We start from the raw sequence: 19922 nt of genomic DNA, 5'->3' as shown, positions 1-19922 counted from the left end.
TTCATGTATGGGCCCAAATTAGGGGCATTTAGGCCAACATTACATCCATTTCCCCTATAACGGAATTAAAAGAAAATAAACCAACACACTCAAACCAACCGGTGAACACTCGTGTTTGTTTCAGTTACCGTGGGAACGTAATTTGTGATTAGCCCCGGTCCCTTTCAAATTGTATCATTATTTATGTACGGTCCATATATTTGAAATGACGGTTCAAATTCATCTAGTGATGGCCGATTTTCATTCGAATAATCGATTAATCGATTAACGAACCGAAAAGTAAACTATTTATAATCGGTTACATCATGCCGATATAAGCATTAACATCACCGCAGGATCATCACCGATCGTTTCAAACATGTGCTGCACTCTCATTGGTATAAAAATGGCAGCACAGCGAACAAAAAATAATCGATTAGTTGTTAATCGAGTAATTAAAAAATGGGACATCTCTGACTTTGGTGTAATTGTTTTGATAAAAATGAGCGCAAAATTTCATCTCTTCCGAGGGGGCAGCACAACCACAAAATTACCTTGAATACGGGGGGTTCTCATTGGATGAAAGGGACCGTGAAAGAAGACACTAAAATAGAAAGTTTTTCTTCCGACAGTTTCATCTTAGTATTCATCTTTGCTCAAACTGCTTCATAACATTTTGTGTTATAAATTATTTATTTCAAATTTCTCGTGAAATATCTCTTAAATATCATGCACTATTTACGATTTTCTTTATAAAATTCACCCTTTCCAAATGAGCATTTCCAAGTGAAATCTTCCAGAAAAAATACAAGGGACAGCCTCATGGGGTTGTACACAATGGTGACGTAGGACTACGTGGTCTTATATACTTAGTGTTATTTGTTAACTGCAGCAGGAGCTTGTGTTTTGTGAACAGGAATTTGAGCGGGGTTCTCTCTGTTTATACTCTTTAGTATGACGCGCTAGCCATAGATGGCCCACAGCGACTCACGAAGAGCTAATGATTCCGATCAATAGCGGTGCGGCTTCTTCCTTCTTCTATGGATGCTCATTAGGGTGTTTCATTTTGAAAAAAGTGATGAATTTTTGATAGGCCACCCTCCAGTTCGATTCATAGCCCCAAAATATGAACCTGTGCAAAAAATGGTAAAGATTGATGAAGGTTTAGAGGTCGCGCCAATGATTTGGATTTTGTATGGAGATTTTGGTGAATTAGTATGGGAAATTATTGATTTTCGTTTACATTGCTCTAACTTTGGTTGTAGTTTTCCAAACGTTGAAAAAAAAATATGTGGTTGTCATGACAATGATCAACAAGCCTGTTGTTGTTGCGATGAAATTGGCGTTGTTGCCTTGTACATATTCATCTGTCAATTTACCCTATTTTGCCATTTTTTCACATTTTTATAATTCTTGATACGCTGCAAAACTGAGCGTAGCAACTGTAGGCTTTTTGTTTATTGCCATAGCAATAACATACTAAATTTTTTCGACATTTGGACAAGTAGAAGCAAAGTTATAGCGATATAAGCGATTTTTTAAATTCTTCCATAGTAATTCCCATACAAATTTCAAATCATTGGCGCGACCTCTAAACCTTCATCAATCTTTACCAATTTTTGCACAGGTTCATATTTTGGGGCTATGAATCGAACTGGAGGGTGGCCCATCAGAAATTCATCACTTTTTTCAGAATGAAGCACCCTAATGCTCATGTGGGCTGCAGCTCGCTGCTTACAGGCAGCCTTTCGTTGTGTACTGGAGAACAATTTTCATCAATTGTGGTCCGTTTTGTCGTGATGGTTGAGTAATGCTGAGCTATTAGGGTGTTAAAGACAGATGAGGCTGGTGAGCTGTATGTTATTTGGAATGAGGGTGACGCGCCTGGCATGCATTACAATTAGTTGGTACATCTAACGGATTTTTTTTTAAATTAATGTTATAACTTAAAATTCGAGTTAGGGAAACTAGGGGCAAGAATACCCCTAACGATAGTGCGTTGTTATATGCGATTCCGTGAATATTTATAGGAGTTTATGCAGCAATTGTAAGTTTATAATCTTCTCTCCATGTATGATAATTGAAATTAAAATTAAACCCCATCAAAAATGTTACTGATTTTTTTCAAAATGTCATGTCGTACCTGCTCTTAAGAACGCTACGAGGCAAGAGGGCCACTCTTATGTGGCAAAAAGGCCATAGGTTTAAATTGAAGTGAAACTGGTAAATGTTCATTTATAAACAACAATTTACTATTCTTAAGTATGCCAGCAACTGCTTTTATTGTTTATTCTACTAAAATATTGACTTAACGGTATTTTTCAATTCAAAGCGGATAACATTTTTGTACAATTTTATGCATAAATGTAGGGGTGGCACTCTGATGAATTAAAGAAAATATTTATTAATTTGTTGTAATTAATGCTTCAATCAACCATGACTTCTCAATGCAAAAATTGTGAAAAAAATGAAAACTTTGAAAACCTTTATTTATGAAGCCTTATTCTAATAAAAAACCAGCTTTTCAATACATCAACACAAAACTTATTTTTTTTTTTTGCATTTCTTTTACGACTTCGTTTCGGACAAAATTTTTTAGAATGCTTCCAAGTTTGGTAACAAGATTACAACTCTGGAGAGTATTTTGTGTGGTCGTTGGGGGCCAGTGGCTTTTAATTTGGACAATCAGAACCATTTTTATCGATGCGTGGAAATATTTCTGATCGATTGGTGATAATATTATTGAAATTGGTCCAGGAGCAGCTGAGTTATTAACGTTAAAAATCTATCATAATTGTGTTACATGTTCCATTTTCGGTTTTCACAAAGTGAACCCCCATTTAGAAATCACAGACGTAGTTCTACGTCAAAAGTCATAATCTGGCACGACTCTTTCCGATCTGAATGAAACTTTCAACATGTTTTCAGCATTGGAGATTAAGATTTTTCCACCGATCACGAGACTATTTTGACTCAAGACTATTTTTTAAAGGATGTTCGGATCAATTATAGAATTTGACTAAATTTTTGCAGCAACTTTTCAAGCAGCTCAACTGTAATATATATTTTAATAAAGAACTATTTCACCTTGAATTAATTACTAAATTACTTACAAGAAATAGTCCCCTCTAATCCCTTGTGCCACGACACTGGTTATGCTGCTGTTTTCAGTTCCAACACTAGTTCTAAATAGGTAAGTTTAGTTTCTAATTATTTTGCTTCTAATCTTATTATTTATACGTACTCACAATCAATCAATTAATTTAACTTGTTTACGGAACTATTCTGATAGTATCTTCAGCTTCTGGCAGGTAATCATCCGATTTAGAAAGTCAACCCTAATATTGAAATATGTTATGTCACATCTAGTAAGTATAGTGCATTTCATTTTGTTTACTCACGGAATAATTAGCACTAAAGTAAGAAACTATACATCGCATACATCTCGCTTCTCACATCTCACTTCACGGCAGGCCGGTCGCGAGTACAGCTGAAGCCCAATGGTGTCAACAAAGGGCTTACGTGTTTTCACAAATCAATTTTTCAATAAAAAACTCTAACTATAAAACCGTTTATTGTTTTGAAATTGTGTCTGGAAAGAAGTTGTAGAGAATTGTCGATTTTATAGGAAAAAAAAAAATATACACTGAAGAAAAATAGTGTTGAATTTTTGCAAAAAATAAAAATAAAAGCATAAAGTGTAAATACCATTTTTTTTTTAATTTAACGTACAATTTATAAAGGTTAATTCAAAATCAATCAATTTCAAATAAAAAAGTGACAGGAAGAAAAACTTATCATTATTTTTTTTTTAATTTGATGAGTTTGAATGTATAAGAATATTATAATAATTGAATATGATTTTTTAGGTCATACCAAATAAAAATAATCTTGGTGACCAACATCCTTAATGTAGCCGTTTTTTATATATATTGTAAAAATAATGTTTAGAAAATTGGAATGTTCTCGAAAATATGCAATTTCATGAGTTTCTAGAGATTCTTCATCTGCAGCGGTACAATTTAAAAGATATGCGTAGAATTGCCTATAGGTCACCCTTTGACACCGAGAAGATTGGACATATTTCTCTTTTATGTTTGTCTCAATTTCAAATGATATTTTTTTTTAATTAATCATTTATTGGAATTTATGTCTAGTAACAATTTTTATAGATGCATATATTTTTACATGTTTTGTCTTAAGCAGTGTTGGGAAAATTTCAAAAAAATCAAATCTCATCAATTCCCAAGATTACGCTTGATTTTCGTAAACAAAAATCAACAAGCATACAACTGCGGTTGATTTGGCAGCTGTGATTTCGCAGCTCGGAAAATCAAGCTAACTTAACTCACCAGCTGCAAATCTCAACAAACTGTGGTGAGATTGAGTTTCATGATTTTTGCTGTACACTCGAACGCCACTTCGTTTTTGCCATCGGTGAAGAGTTAAAAGAGATAGTAAGCTATACTTTCTCTTTCTAAGAAAACGATGTGCAACGGAATTTGTGTCGAGTCAACTCTCAACTTGATTTATGCATGTTGTGAATAGTCTCGCAATATCAAAGGAGCTTGTAAAATCAAAATCAAGCATGATATTTTGTTCCAATATCACGCGTGATATTGAGAGCGTATGAGAGTGGAATAATATCAATTGATTGAGAGTTCGTTGGAAATGCTAACATGAAGCTTTAGTGTGATGATTTATTAGCTAGAGAATGATCTTTAGAAGAGGGTAGGTGGATAGTTCCGTTAGAGTACGGCAGTATGAAAATTGAATAGAAGTTGAAAATGAGCGAAGGGCCATTAAAGCGACAGTTTTCAAGATAGACGCACATTTTTGCCTAGCCCGTACGATGTACGCGGGGACTTGAAGTATGTCTCCAAGTCCACAGGCAAAAATGTGCGTCCCTCTTGTTGCTCATAAACTGACTGCGGCTGTGGAATAGTTCTAGCGACGTTTTCATCACTACCTAAAGCCCCACGTTGCGAGAGCATTTCCAGTCGATGGTGTGTTATAATGCAGTTCTTCTTTACCCAACTATTGTGTTGCTCCTCTCGTCATGACCAACGTGATCATCTCAGAGAGAAAGCAGTAGGGTGGTTGTTGCGTGCTGTACCATCATCAGCATTGTTGACGGCTACTCCCGCCTTGAGTTGTTACATTCAAAGTGTTTTTTATGTTACTTTGATTGAATTGATTGATAATTTTGCCAACACTGGTCTTAAGCCTTATTTTTAATCTTTACCTAGATACTATGTAAACTTAAAACCTCGTCAGTCGAAAGTAGTTTCGCACCCATTTTACTATCTGAAATTGGAATGAAGCAGTGATATTATTGTGTGTAAAATTATTGAGCTATTTATAATTTCCACGGCGTGCAGATTAGCGTGTTCAGATTAAAAACGGTCACTATACGAAAGTCAAACATATATCCTATTTTCCTCTGAAGAAGTGCTGAGAAGTTGGACCGAATACCAAACGTGAGAATTTGACTGATAAACCGAAATCAGATATAGTTTGAACCTCTACAGTCGACCTCTAGCCCATCAGTATAGGGGAAGCGCATCAGTTATAGCATTTGTGGTCAACTAATTGGCCATACGTAAAACCTCAATTTTTTTTAACAGGTTCATAATTTCTTCCACAAGAATTTATGCTGTTCTGCATGCCTACATTGAACATCGCGGGAAGACTAATTTTGAACATTATTAAGCCAATTTGGGTCATAACTGGCGCACTTCCCCTACCTTTATTAAACTGGCGCAAATGTCACCCCGTGTAGACAAATCTTTGTGGCAACTTGCCCGAATAAAATCCATTGTGAATCCATTTCCTGAATCGATTTTATTTGATCAAAAATTCAATCCAATTATTTTACTTATACGGAACGGCTCATTGTATTTTTTGTATTGAAGTCTACCTTAGCGTGTGGCATTTGCTAAGCCATAGTCAGTTTCAAGACTTTCCCAAAGTCTTAGTTACAAATCCTGTGAATCGACTCACAAAAAGATGGTTTCCCACCCGCATTATTACTAGCAAGCTTAACCAGTTATTCAACTCGCTTCGTCAAGTGGCAATTAAAATTCTATCCCTTCCCTAATAAACTTTTCAATTTCAGGTAGAAAGTGAAATTCCAGGCTAGTCTAACACTTTGAATGATTGAACCAGTTAGTAGTTTACCGATAGTTGCACAGTATAGACATAAGAAAGCTGCCACAACATCCATCATGGTAAGGGAATTTACACAGCATTTATTTTCTGCATCACTATTTGTGATCTTCTAGCAACCATCAAGCTCATTCAGTATGTTCCTGCTGGTGTCGATTGTCCTGCACACATCCACAGCTCTTCCACTGATGAAATATTTGAGCCCGGAAGAAAAATCTGAAGATGGAGAACTAACGACAGCCCTAGCGGAGATCCGGCCAGAGCTTGACGACGATCTTCCCTATATCCGTTATGGAACGGTTATGCCAGTGCTGAAAGTTGTTCTTACGCCAATCGGTGGGATCGGTATAAATTAGAATGAAGCTACCATGTTACTAATTAAGTTGTTATCCCCGTAAAGGACGAATGGTGCAACCGATGATCGAACAGTGGATCGCGGACCGCTTTGGACCGTATATAGACTCGATCGGGCGTGCAGTCGAAGGCGTTTCCCGGTATGCAACGGATAATCTTTCCTTCCAGACGGGTGACACGTACTACACCAAGAGCGATCTCATCGATGGGTACGGGTACAACTCGTTGATCATCAACCTTCCCTCGGGCAAAACGATGACTGTGCTGACCAGTAAATCAAAACGAAAGCTGGATATATTCGACGAGCTTCCACAGCTATCGGAGGCACTGAACGAGGTGCGCAAACTGAAGTAAACGGGGTGGGCTCAATCGGAGGTGAAGATGCTATTAGATGATTAGCGTAATTTTAGGCTTTTAATAGGATGATTATTTATTTATGTATTTATTTATTTCGCGAGATCCAAAGTCGTTGAGAGTCATCATAATAGACGAGAGTGTACATTGAGAGGCAGTATGCAAATAAAAGCGTAACATAGCACCGGCAGACATAATAACTAGTGTGATGAATACTCGCTCATAACCGATGACATTGGTCCGCATTTCGAGTGGCTTTCGAACTCTATTCGTCGTTAATGTGTTTGTATTTGATGTCTTCTGGGGCATGGTTGTATTGGTTTTCTGTATGTTGCTTGAAAAAAAAAACGGATGAATTATGGAAATTAATAAAAGTGCCAAGTCATGCTGCAATTTTCGATGTTCCTACAAAATCTTCGTTGAAGGCTAGATTGGCAGCCCAATAGTTGTAAGTGGAAGACATCATTAAAGCATGTAGGCATCTTGGAAATTGCATGATCTTTGCTGTGTTTGTCAAGGATTACACGAATTTAAAGGTGATTCTAATCTAGTGCATTGTGAAAACGGATCTGAGACACTTTGTTACAGTTTCTGTTCACGTCAATTGAGTCCGATCAGACGTTGATTTGCTCACCAGAAGTGGTCAGGAGCACTTCTAGGACTGACCCAAGAACCAGAATAAAATTCATACTATCGTACCGTAAGTGGGGGTGACAATGGGCCAAAAATCAAAATTTGTCGTTCCTTACCTTATAACATTCACATTTTAGCAAGAAAAACAAATTTTAAGCATGTTAATATATTTATCAATATGGGAGAGACCCCGGCGTAGTGGTTAGTATCCACACCACTCACGTCAAAGTCACGAGTTCAAATCTCACCCCGGACAAGTCACGAATGACCCAAGAGCGTTAAAGTGACTATAATAAAAATATATATATATATATAAATGGTTGATTGAAATTAATATCTCATTTTACTAAACTTAAATAAAAAAAAATGACCAATGGTAATCCTTATATGGGGTGACATTGGGCCAAAGCATAAATTTGGTTAAAACATCTTAAAATATGCAAATGTAACGTAGCTATTAGGAGTGCACTTGGTTATGATAACAATGTACTTCGTATGTATGTATGTAACTGATTAATGTTATCTACACTTTAGTCACATAACATACACTACCGATCATAAGTTTAAGGACACCCCCAAAAAACCATGCAAATTATTTTGTTCAATGATCTCTCGCTACAAGGAGGATGGGGACCAAAGTTGGTGCTTCATGAAACGTAAAGAAACGTTAAACTCCCCCTTGTAGCGCCCCCTTTTTCTACATAGCATAGCTTCACAGTGGAGCTACGTAACCTGACCAAAAGTAAAAGGACGACAATATTCAAACTCAAGTTTATTAACTTAACGTGTACACCATGCCACATAACTTTATAGCAAAATTTGTAATAAATACTATGTTTACATCCAGTGCACAGTGGGCCAGGAATAAAACCAAGCAGGAAAAAAATAATAACGCTCTGGGATTGTATCCAATTGAGATGACGTCTTGAGTAAAGTTTCTTTGATTATTTAGGACTACAATTTGGTGGATGAATATAGTACAAGTTTTGTTCGCAAAGATGGCGCAACGATACAAACTTTTCTATGTCGCAAGATAGAGGTCTTGTCTGTCTTGGAAAAAATTGCCATCTTCAAACAACTGAGATTTAAGAAGTTTTATAAAATTTACCTGAAATTCACGGTTTTAGTATTATAGTTAGAACAATCGTTAAAAAAAATACTTTTATCATTTTTCTCCGATCGGTACTGATTAATCCAATCTTTTCCAGATCAATGCTAATATTTTTAGAGTACTGAAAAATATGTCAAATGAAATTAGTAGAAGTACATGATTTTCTGAATAAATTTTCTAAAAAAATGTGCAAGTGAACGCAAAAAGTCATCAATTATTTAGGGTACTAAATTGGATCTAATGTTCTTCGAAAAATTACATATTTCTGCAATTCAAGAAAATTTCGAAGTTCTGGGACCTAAAACAAGATGATTTATGAGGCTTAGAAAATTTGGACTTGAACCTAAATATGTTTCATGAATCTTGAACTAAAAAAGAAAATTAAAAGATGTTATTGCTGAGTTCCCTATGTAGGTACATGCAGACTCTATGACTATGAGTAAGCTTGGACTTGTTTCGTTGTTAGTGACATTTTCTCAGTTGTAAACATTGGGGTGACCCAAAAACATTTTTTTTTAATTTATCTTGCTTATCCCTAGAATGATAGATTAGGCTATTAGTAACATTAGAAATGAAAATTCTCTAAAAAAATGTTCATAGGTTGCAAGCCTAAATTTTCTGAAAGTAATTTTATCAGAACAATTTCCAAAAATATATTCAAAGAGTCATACAAATAGATCATATAAAGTAGGTCAATACCATGAAATTGTAGTACGAGACCCACACACAATGTTCGGTTTTAATTTGTGCCAAGAAAGTAGATTTATTATGCGTAGAATTTTTTTTATCAAAGAAATGCAACTTTTCTAAGGAAGGCATTTATTGAATTTTATTCTTTTCATTGTATTGTTCTACATTTTAGAAGATTATTTTCAATTTTATTTTATTTCAAACAATTTTATAAATAACTTCAACAGCATATTTCCTCATGGACTAACCAATGTTGAACTTCAAGTAAAATAAGAATAATCCAACAATTAAAAAAAAAACTACAAGGGACAGCCCTATGGGGCTGTACGCAATGGTGACGTAGGACTACGTGGTCTTATATAATAAATGTTATTTGTTAACTGCAGCAAGAGCTTGTGTTTTGTGTAGGAATAGGAATTTGAGCGAGGTTCTCTCTGTTTATAGTCAAGAATGACTATGATAGCCCTGATAAGAGCCTTTTGATATGATTTTTAGTTCGGCAGTTGGGGGAGCCTTTCGTTGTGTACTAGAGAACACCACCACTCACCACGCGGTGATTGAATAAATACTGTTCGATGAGACCGGATGCAATTCAACTTTGAAATCTGTGTTCAAGGTTGCAAAGACTCATTTCAGCTAAAACAATGTTTTTCTAAATTATGAAATAATTAGATGCCATGATCAAATTTTGAATTGGTAGGATACAAGAAGAGGTTGCAAAGAATGTGTTTGACATATTAAACCTGTTTATTTCACTTCATGAGAGTCACAATCATCGATGTTTCACTAACTCACTCACTCACTCAGCGATCAGCAAATCGCTGATTGTGACTCATAGAAAGCAAAATTTACAGGTTTTATGTTTCCAACGCATACTTTGTAACCTCTTCTTGTAAGTTACAAGTAAAACATGCCATCATACCATTCTTGGTTTTATTATTCCGAAAAACATTATTTTAGCTGAAATGAGTCTTTGCAACCTTGTCTGTGTTAGGGAAATCGCTTTTTGCAGGCAATCGGTGATAGTTTTAGTTTTCATAGAAACAGTTGCACATTCATGCAATTTTCAATAGTGACATTTTGTAAAACCATAAAGTCTTGATTTAAGAAACTTCGTATAAATAGAAAAGTATTAAGAATTAAAATTCATCATCTCTGGATCAAAATAAGACCACTTACAAACCTCAAACGACTTTGGTTTATGAAATTGCACCCCCAATGCATGGTATGTTAGATTTATACACATGGGAACTGACATCCGATTGATGGCCTTAAGAAATGTCCAAAACTACTCTTTACAAATTTATGGTGGTCCTGAAAAGGACTGTTTTGTCATGATGGTTGAGTAATGCTGGGCTATTAGGGTGTTCAACACAGATGAGGCTGGTGAGCTGTTTGTTGTTTGGAATGAGGGTGACGCGCTTGACATAGATGAGCCACAGCGATTCACGAAGAGCTACTGATTTCGATCAATAGCGATGCGGCTTCTTCCTCATGCTATGGATGCACATGTGGGCTGCAGCTCGCTTCTTACAAGCAGCCTTTCGTTGTGTACTGGAGAACAATGTTCAACGCCACGCATCGAAAGCACTGTTGCTGCTGCTGCTACTGCTACGTAACCACCAGACACGGTTATTGGAACTGATTCCGATCAACGGTTGAGGACAGCCTTGATAGCTTGCTGCATGCGGAGAGCCTTTCGTTGTGTACTGGAGATCACCATCACTCATCACGGGGTGATTGAATAAACGCCGTTTGGTGAGACCGGATAGGATTCAACTTTGAAATCTGTGTTAGGGAAATCGCTTTTCGCAGGCAATCGGTGATAATTTTAACTATCATAGCAACAGTTGCACATTCGTTCAGTTTTCGATAGTGACTATTTGAAAAAAGTCTTAATTTTAACAGATGCGTAAAAATATTTCTGATCGATTTGTGATAAAATTAATGAAATTGGTCCAGGGACAGCTGAGCTATAAAAGTTCAAAATCTTTCATAATTTCGTTACAGATTCCATTTTGGGTTTTCATAAAGTGTACTTCCATATATGAATCACAGACGTAGTCCAACGTCAAAAAAAAAACGATCGATATCAATTATTCATGTTAATTCAGCTCTTCGTAGATCGATCAGAAATTAAAATAATTAACTTTCTACAAACTACTGCAAGATCAACTTTATCAATATTAACTGGATTATTTATATATATAAATTATATTGCATTACTCATCTAAATTAAAATGAAGCTGATGAAGCAGAACAGGCAACAAGAATACATTACATAATATACATATATTTATTTAACAGGTTATTTCTCGTCATGTATGGCATTATTTAGATGAGATTGGATTTCCATTTTATTTTTAGCTCTGTTAGTTATATACCCAATATTTTTTTTTTCATTCTTGAAAAATATCAAGTATCATTCGAGCTAAAAATATTTATTTGCATAATATAACCTTGAAATTTCAGTGTTAAATCCACCTTATATTGGGAGCTCAGGAGGCATAGAGCTGCATTTTATTGCATGCAAAATATTTATTATTTTCATTGCAGAATATCAACTTATTTATCCAAATAAATGTATATACATTATTTCATATTTAATGTTCTGATATATTTCTTTTCTTCATTACGTAAACTTTCATTATATAAATAAATATTGGGTTGGGAGGGAGCATCAGGGTAGCATTTAAACTGGAACTGGACGATGGTATGATTGACAGAGGGAGTCTATAGGAGGGAATAAACACTATTATTTTCTTTATCTTACCGATTCGATTGTGGTGGTGTGAATTGAGTGAGATTAACGTGCCCTTCTTAACAAACCATCCTGTAGGCAGCTTAATAAGTATTGCGAATTGCGTTATTCGATTTGTTGGATCGTATCGTTGGAAGGAGATTCTTAAATTCCCGTGGATTTCGCGTAAGTGCCTCTGCTTACAGGTCCACACCTCCGTTTTTGGCCCTTCATACAGCGATATTGTGAATTCAGATCGGTAGCTCAAGTTGATCTTGCTATTAAGTGGAGCTGCATGCCTTACATACAAAAAATGCAGTTTTTTTTTAATATTACAAATAATCAAGGAAAAAGATTTATCAATGTTAGGCTTTCTTGCTTGATGAAAATTTTATGAACATTACTTTTTCCTGATAAATATATTTTTTATCTGCTAGAAAAGTGTGTCAGTTTATGTACGAAAAATGTTTAAAAACAAGTTAACCATTGCCGGAGACGAACCAGCCCAGGGCTGAAAGTCCATAACTTATGCTAATTTAGAGACAATATCTAGAATCAGTCAAGTGAAGAAGGCATACTTCGTCATTCCGCCTAAAAAATGCATCTTTCAACAGAAGTCTGACTATTTATTTCATCCATAAGATCAAAAATATCAAGGACCATTGAATTGAAAAAAAAAAATATTATCAAAGCAATTCTACTTCTCATTCTACATTTATGATTTTCTTATGTCATTTTTTAAAGATGGAAACATAATTTTTAAATCCTAGTTCATGAAAATATTAAAAAAAAATGACAGATCTTAGCAGGACTGCTCATTTCAAGTAACATTGCAAGCGAGGTTTTATAGCAGTTCACAATCCTAAATCATGGTGTACAGAACCCTTATGAAACCAAAATTGATACTTGAAGTGTTTAAAAAGATTCTTTTTGGAAATTGTTCTGATTTTTCATTAGGGTGATTTTCCGGAGCTTCTACGCGTAATGATCTTGCAAAAAGTGAAATATAGCCATGATCTTGAGCCTCCAAATAATTTACTCTCCCGGAAAAAAAAAATTAACCATGATCACCGCTCAATGCCTGACACCATCGAAGGTCACCACGTCACTTACCCGCACCGCACAGCTATGGTCATAATCTTTAATAACCATTTCACTTTCAAACGTCTGCATACTGGCAAACACCACCGGCTCAAGCTACAAAGAATCCATCACAATTCAATCCGACATCTCTCGCGGTCAACCGCGGCAGGCAGGCAGGCAGGTAGGCGGGCAGGCAAGCAGCTTCGAACATGGATTGGTGCGCAATTGAACGAACCTTCACAATGTAGTGTGTTCAAGACTTCGTCTTTGGCAGCCCAGGTGATGCGCGTTCTTTGTTGTTTCACTCACCTTCGATGGATTCGTCAAGCATCTTTGGCTGAGCTCTGATGTGCCTATATTGCATTTGAACAGCAATGCGGTAAGTACTTAAATCCATACGGACATAAGTACACCGCAGCTGACCTTAGGGCTACTGCCCAGAACTGACCACAGCAATGTAATTGATAAATTACAGAGATTAATTTGCACCTATTTCGATTCCGACTGTGCGTGCTGTTGTATGAGAAAGTTAAATTATAGAGCTCGGGTGTTAGAAAATAACAAAAACACACGAAAAATGGAGGTGTGGTGAATGTATGAATGGAAGTAAGCAAAGCAATAACAAAAATAATGCTCATAGTCGTAATAGTAATGAAATTGACCTCCTTTCGCGAATGACGGACGGTACCGTCGCTTGTGCATTTGAAGAGACCAGACAACCTGTTCGGCTGAGGGTGCGGGCTCATAAGTTTCATGATTCATGCCTGAAGGGGGTACTTGTTGAGTCTTGCCTATTAAAGTATACATAGCTGCTGGACTTCGTTGAGGCTCCGCTCATCGTCATCAGCTGTCGGACGGATGAACGGTCATTTGTCTACCGCTATGAAAAGCTAACGATTTTGTTGCGTGCAAGTGAATTGTGAATAATGAAAAACTAGTTTAGCATCAACAGGTTGATTGAAACGGGTTAGAAAATTGCAGCTGGAAACCAGAATCAGTTCGACTGTACTCGACATATCATCTTGTTCTTTTGCATTTCCTGATGACATCAGGGTAAACGCTCCTATAATTGCGGTACGTTGGAAGCGTTAGGTTCCTATAGTTGTGTATTGAGTCTCCATGCACAACTATAAATAGGAACCTAACGCTTCTAACGTATCGCAACTATAGTAGTATTTCCCCTACTTCTGTAGTGGATCAAACATCTAACATCTAACAGGAAGACCGGTCTGTACATAAATATATAAGAGATTTTCATTGTTCTCGTTCTCTTATCGTGTGGGCACGGAGCACTGTACGTGCGTTGACCTTAAAATTGTACTTTGAAGATATAAAGACTTAGTATGAGTGGCGTTTTTTTCCTCACTAGTAGTTCTATCGAATGTTTTAAATCTTCAAAACGTGTGAATAATAGATTTCTGTAGGCTAATTTGGCTACGACCAATTAAACCAACTCAAATTTGAGTTTCATTCACCCAAATTCGCAAATTTTCCTCGATTTTCCAGGATTTTTTTTTTTTCAAATATGAGAAAATCCAGAGAAGCTTACTTAGTCTATCGCAAAAGGTTACTCCTACACTGAATAACATTTTCGTCAATATTCCTCATATTCGAGCACATTTTTGAGGAACAGCGAGGAAATTTCTTCTCATTATATGAGTAGCCTACGTTTTTACGATTTTGAGTGAAAAATCACTCATTTTAAGTCGATCTCATCGATTGTGTATTATTTGATGAAAGGTTTGAACGGTGAAGGGTGATTGTAAACGATAACACGGTTCTGATGCATGATCAAATGGTATTTGGAGAGGTCCCAGAGCTATTCGAATGATACGGAACACAGGTCAATTGAATTAGGATTATTGTAAGATTTATTGAGAGTTGGAGATGTTCCAGCGTCTCTCGAATGATATAACTCGTGGCGCTGATAATGTTTAATTTTAAAAAAATGTACGATTTCCCCTACTTCTGTAGTGGATCAAACATCTAACATCTAGAAGGAACGTCAGGAAAACCGGTCTGTACACGAATATATAAGAGATTTTCATTGTTCTCGTTCTCTTATCGTGTGGGCACGGTGCACTGCCGCCAGAGCGTTGACCTTATAAGTGTACTTCGAAGATATAAAGACTTAGTTTGAACGCTGTTTTTTTTTTTGTAGTCTCTTTAATACAGAAAGATAAGATAATTTTCCTCACTATTAGTTCTATCGAATGTTTTAAATCTTCAACACGTTTGAATAACAGATTTCTTTAGGCCAATTTAGCTACGGCCGATTCAACCAACTCAAATTTGAGTTTCTTTCACTCAAATTCTCAAAAACGTTACCCATATACTAACTAAAATTCTCCTCGATAAAATCGAGAGAGGTTTCACTCAGTCATTCGCAAAAACGTAGGCTACTCCTATACTGAGTAAAATTATCATCAATTTTTTCGTATCGTAAATTCGTAAATTTTCATCAAATTTTCATCAATTTTTTGATTTGATGAATGGTATGAACTAGAAATACGCAGATGGAGATGGGCGGAGAGAACAAATAACAATTCACCAGCAGGAATTTGTACCTATATTATCTTGCAACCCTTGCTAGAAGCTACACGGTAAGAAAAAAGTACCCAACAGCCAGTTCACTTTTACCTACTTTTGACTAGTTTGTCTCCTTTTCTCCTTCTAATGTTGTCAAAAACGGAGGAGTAAAACCACCCAACAGGGGTAGTAAAGTGTGGGAACCCAACGTTGAGTATAATCATATTTACCTACTGTTGGGTACAACTAACTTACTTAAAATGCTAGTGGAAAATTCCATACGAATTGCACACAAGTAAATTAAAATTACTTCAACCCGCTTTACCAATTTTTGGGTTCCTGCACTAAAGTACTTAATTTTGGGTACTTTTTTCTAACCGTGTAGCATTTCACATGACTTTTACTTTTGCTTTGATTTACATTCAAAATAATAATTGAGTGCATCGCAATATTTTCACATTTCTTGGTGCTATTAGTTAACCAACTAAGATCAATTAATCAATAGAGTTAGAATATTGCTTTTGATTCCAAAAACCAGTTGAATTTGAGGTGCACACGAAACATAAAGGTGATTGAATTTCTGTTCGATTGCAATACTCTCAGTAAAGAATAAAAAATCCTCGGAAACATTCTAATGGGAATGTTCGATTGGCTCAGATTTTGACAGTTCATTTGGCTCAAAACATTCTCTCCGCCTATCTCTCCCTCTGAGTATTTCTACACTGTACGAAAACATCCTCAATATTTCGAATGACTATTGCATTGCTCGAGCCCTTTAACAATATGCATCCGAATTTCGGATGATTGTCTTATTGTTGAATTCGTCGTCAGATGATGAGTATCCATATGACTGTCATTCAAATAAAGGATGATTTTTATTTGGAAATTGGCTGTCAAACATACAGCGCTCAGAGTACAACCATTTACGATATTTAAGATATTTAATTCGATTGTTTATATTTCCATTCTGAATAGTCATAACCAGCCATTCCATGGATTCAAAAATTCACCGTTGGTAGAGGAAACTTCCTCCCCCACAAAATAGACAACCTTCGGTTTCCATGCTTTACCCATGCTCGTATTAGCTATGATAGCTATGACTACCCTAATAAACGAGCACCATACATGACCGATACCACAAATCGTGCCACCGTACCACATATTGTTGGGATGATAACCCGAATAGTTTGTTAGGCACTCCTTATGGTTATCATTTATGCGGGTATGCTTCCACCTCGTTTGTCAGCTCAGATCAGCAAATGACGTTCGATAGAATTATTAACATCATCATTTTGAATGATTTCCGTTATGGGGCTGAACCAGTACCATATCCATTTCAGTTAAGGATGACAATCATTCTGCAGGGATCATTACATTGTTCATCCTGTATTCGAGTGGAAATTCGTCGGATTACAAAACATCCGTCTTCCGGTTGCATCTATCATTCGGAAAAGCGATTTAGATGTTTCGGTTGGAATGGTATCAGGTTTCATTCGAACAGAGGATGGTATTTGTGTACAGTGTAGTATGAACAGTGAACGGTGATTGTAAACAATAAAAGGTTCGGAACAAGGTTCTGATGCATGGTCAAATATCAGTATCATCGCTTGTTTTTGACACCAAGGACACCTATTCTGATTCACGAGACACTGCGTATTTGTAGAGGTTCCAGAACTTTTCGAATTATACGGAATAGCACAATTGAATTAAGATTATTGTGAGATTTAATGAGAACGACGGGTCTTTGGAGATGTCCCAGAGTCCTTCTATTTTTCAAAAATGTACGTATGTTGATATCTTTACTTTTCCCAACAAAATCATGACGATATTTTATGTAGGGTAACATAGGGCCGATGCGGGGTCTGCTTTTTGCTTCGGTTGAGAGAGGTTGTGCCGTTTCTCCGTGGCGTGTTATTTTTCTGGTGTCGGCAGATTAGTCCCGTGCGCGATAATTTAATCTGATTGAATTAGTTTTTGCAAACGTTTTGTTCTGGAATTAATGATGCAATGGTGTTTTGTGTGCTCTCACATTGTTTTTTGTTATCCGGCATATGACCTCAATCACGCCTGATCTATTGTTCGCGCGCTGCGATGAGCAACGTCTTTGTGTAGTGTTAAATAAGAAAGTCCGAAAACACATGACCTTGATTATGCGTGGAGTGTGTTCTTTTGTGGATGCGAGCTAGAAGAGCGTTATCAGTGATTGCGGTGGTTCAAGGAACATTAAATAAAGCATTTTCGAAAACATGACGCTGCAAAGTAACTAGGCCAATCGGGTGAGATCTTTTCATTTTATCTATTTAGATTCCATTTGTGTCACTGATTTATAAAATGCTCTTTATTGACAAATAGAGCTTCCAAATCATTCACCCTCCCACTAACACAACTCTTTCCGTCCTGTGACACCTATGAAGGTAGTATGGGTTCCCTGCACCTTCTTAAGTAGATGTTGAATTAACTTTCCCTCCTGTCCCCTGCGATTGTAAGGATGTGGCCAGGTGTATAATGCGATGCTTGTTTTGTAGATTTTATGTTTGTGTGGGGAAAATCACAAATCCCAAGTGATATTTTCTGCGTCAACACACGATATTTTCGGCAAAACGTATTAGTTGACCGTTAAACAGCCACCCACGATTTGTACAATCGCATATGCTATGCTATATGCTATGCTATGGTAACATAGGGCCGATGCGGCAATTTGTTTCATTCCTTCATTATAAATTTACAATATGGTCCACTTACCAAATTACCACACACCCAATGAGGTCAACCGAAATTTGAGTTCAGCTTACTCATAAATCGTAAAAAATGCAAGAACTTAGAGCTGAGTAAATTTTCCTGAGTTTATCCAGGTTTTTCCAGGAAAAATTTCCCGAATATGAGAAAAGTGAAGATTGGATTCACTCAGTCTATTGATACAAGTTCTAGACTAAGTAAAATTTTCGTCAATTTTCCTTACCTTTATTTACTTGCGTTCTTGGAAGAATAGCACAATTACAAACAATCGAAAACTTGAAACTCAAAACAACTGCTTCTTAAAACTCTTGGTAAACGAAATTGAACACCAAAAAAACCACTTCAACTTTAATGCTTTGTCAGCAATCGTAAAAGTATTATTGAAAAAGCGTTACCAGATGTAGTGCGTGTGGCAATCAATTTAAGTTTATTAAAACAAGCATTTTGGTTCTTTAATTTTGAAAATAATATCGTTTATTTTGCATCATCTGAAAGAGCTTCATTTTTTGAGCACAATTATATATTTTTTTGATCCCATAGATTTTTTTTTTAAATTTCAGTCTGCATTTTTCTGGCTGCACAGCGGTTATGACACTGGAAAACATTCCGGATAAATCTGTCATCGAGTTAGGAATTTTGTCAAATCGTTGCCGAAAGACAAAAAAAAATCACCCTCCATTTACAAGAAAGGCCACCAGTTCAGTTCCAGCATTGCTCATTGAGTTATCACAAAGCGTGGTTGATCTTATTCCAGATCTGGCAAACAAAGTAAGAATTGAGCTATGCTTGAGTGCCACCCAATCTTCGCACTGCTCCATAAGGATAGCACTTGCGTCATCGGAATTCTAGAAACTCTCCCACATCTTCGATCTTATGAAGTCTAAATGGTAATTGTATACTTTTAAATCAATTTGAGTTAGTCTTTCTTGGGTTTTCTTGGGCCTATTAGTCATTGAAACGCCACTGGGATTCTTTTTGGTCTACCGAACGGAAAGAATTGTACACTTCACTTCGCCTTTTGTTTTCGAGATCTTATTTTTTGTTCTTTAACTTCGTCTTGCAGTTATTGAATAGCATCGTACCAAACGTTTTTTTGACACGTTCACTCCGAAATCATAGATATATTTGATGTTTTGTGCTCTAGAGGCCGGGAATGGGCGATTAGGCCGAAGTAGAGTTTTCCCCTACTTATTTGATTCCTACGTCAAGACCTTTTATATTATTATAAGCTTCAATTGTTCTGATTATACAATGTTCATTAATTGTAGTTCATCTTCGAGGAATTTTGAGGATGTTCGCAAGATTGCATCGATAGGCAGCAGATACGCACCTCAAGCCAATGATTTTTCCAATGCTGAGTATATATTGGCAGCACCATTGGTGCAGTGGTTTAATTTAAAGTTAGTAATTTTTCAACATCATTCATATTGTTTTCAGAATATCTTAGAGAATATCGCACGCACTGGTGAAGATGATTGCTTTCCGTCCATTATTTGGGAGGCAGAAGCATTCAAAAGTGGTTCATATACAATTGCTTTCGAAGGT

At 36.3% G+C, this 19922-nt stretch overlaps 1 protein-coding gene across 1 annotated transcript; it reads left to right on the top strand.

Annotated features, from left to right (window-relative positions):
* Positions 1–6117: 6117 nt before the first annotated feature.
* Positions 6118–6948, top strand: LOC135703651 (uncharacterized). Its single transcript, XM_065224931.1, has 3 exons — positions 6118–6209; positions 6264–6483; positions 6548–6948. The coding sequence occupies exons 1-3, from the start codon at positions 6135–6137 to the stop codon at positions 6853–6855; spliced, it is 603 nt and encodes a 200-aa protein (XP_065081003.1). The 5' UTR covers positions 6118–6134; the 3' UTR covers positions 6856–6948.
* Positions 6949–19922: the final 12974 nt, after the last annotated feature.

This window comes from Ochlerotatus camptorhynchus, unplaced genomic scaffold (genome assembly GCF_037179485.1).
Source record: "Ochlerotatus camptorhynchus isolate MF236.1 unplaced genomic scaffold, CSIRO-AGI_Acam_v1.1 ptg000220l, whole genome shotgun sequence".
In the NCBI taxonomy this organism is placed as follows: Eukaryota; Metazoa; Arthropoda; class Insecta; order Diptera; family Culicidae; genus Ochlerotatus; species Ochlerotatus camptorhynchus.
Note: the sequence above shows the minus strand (reverse complement) of the source record. Positions and strands in the feature narration are given on the sequence as shown.

Coding starts and splice junctions, on each gene's coding strand:
- LOC135703651 (XM_065224931.1), top strand. CDS start 6,135: ATGATTGAACCAGTTAGTAGTTTACCGATAGTTGCACAGTATAGACAT. Junction 6,210..6,263: donor CTGCCACAACATCCATCATG/GTAAGGGAATTT, acceptor GTGATCTTCTAG/CAACCATCAAGCTCATTCAG. Junction 6,484..6,547: donor AGTTGTTCTTACGCCAATCG/GTGGGATCGGTA, acceptor ATCCCCGTAAAG/GACGAATGGTGCAACCGATG.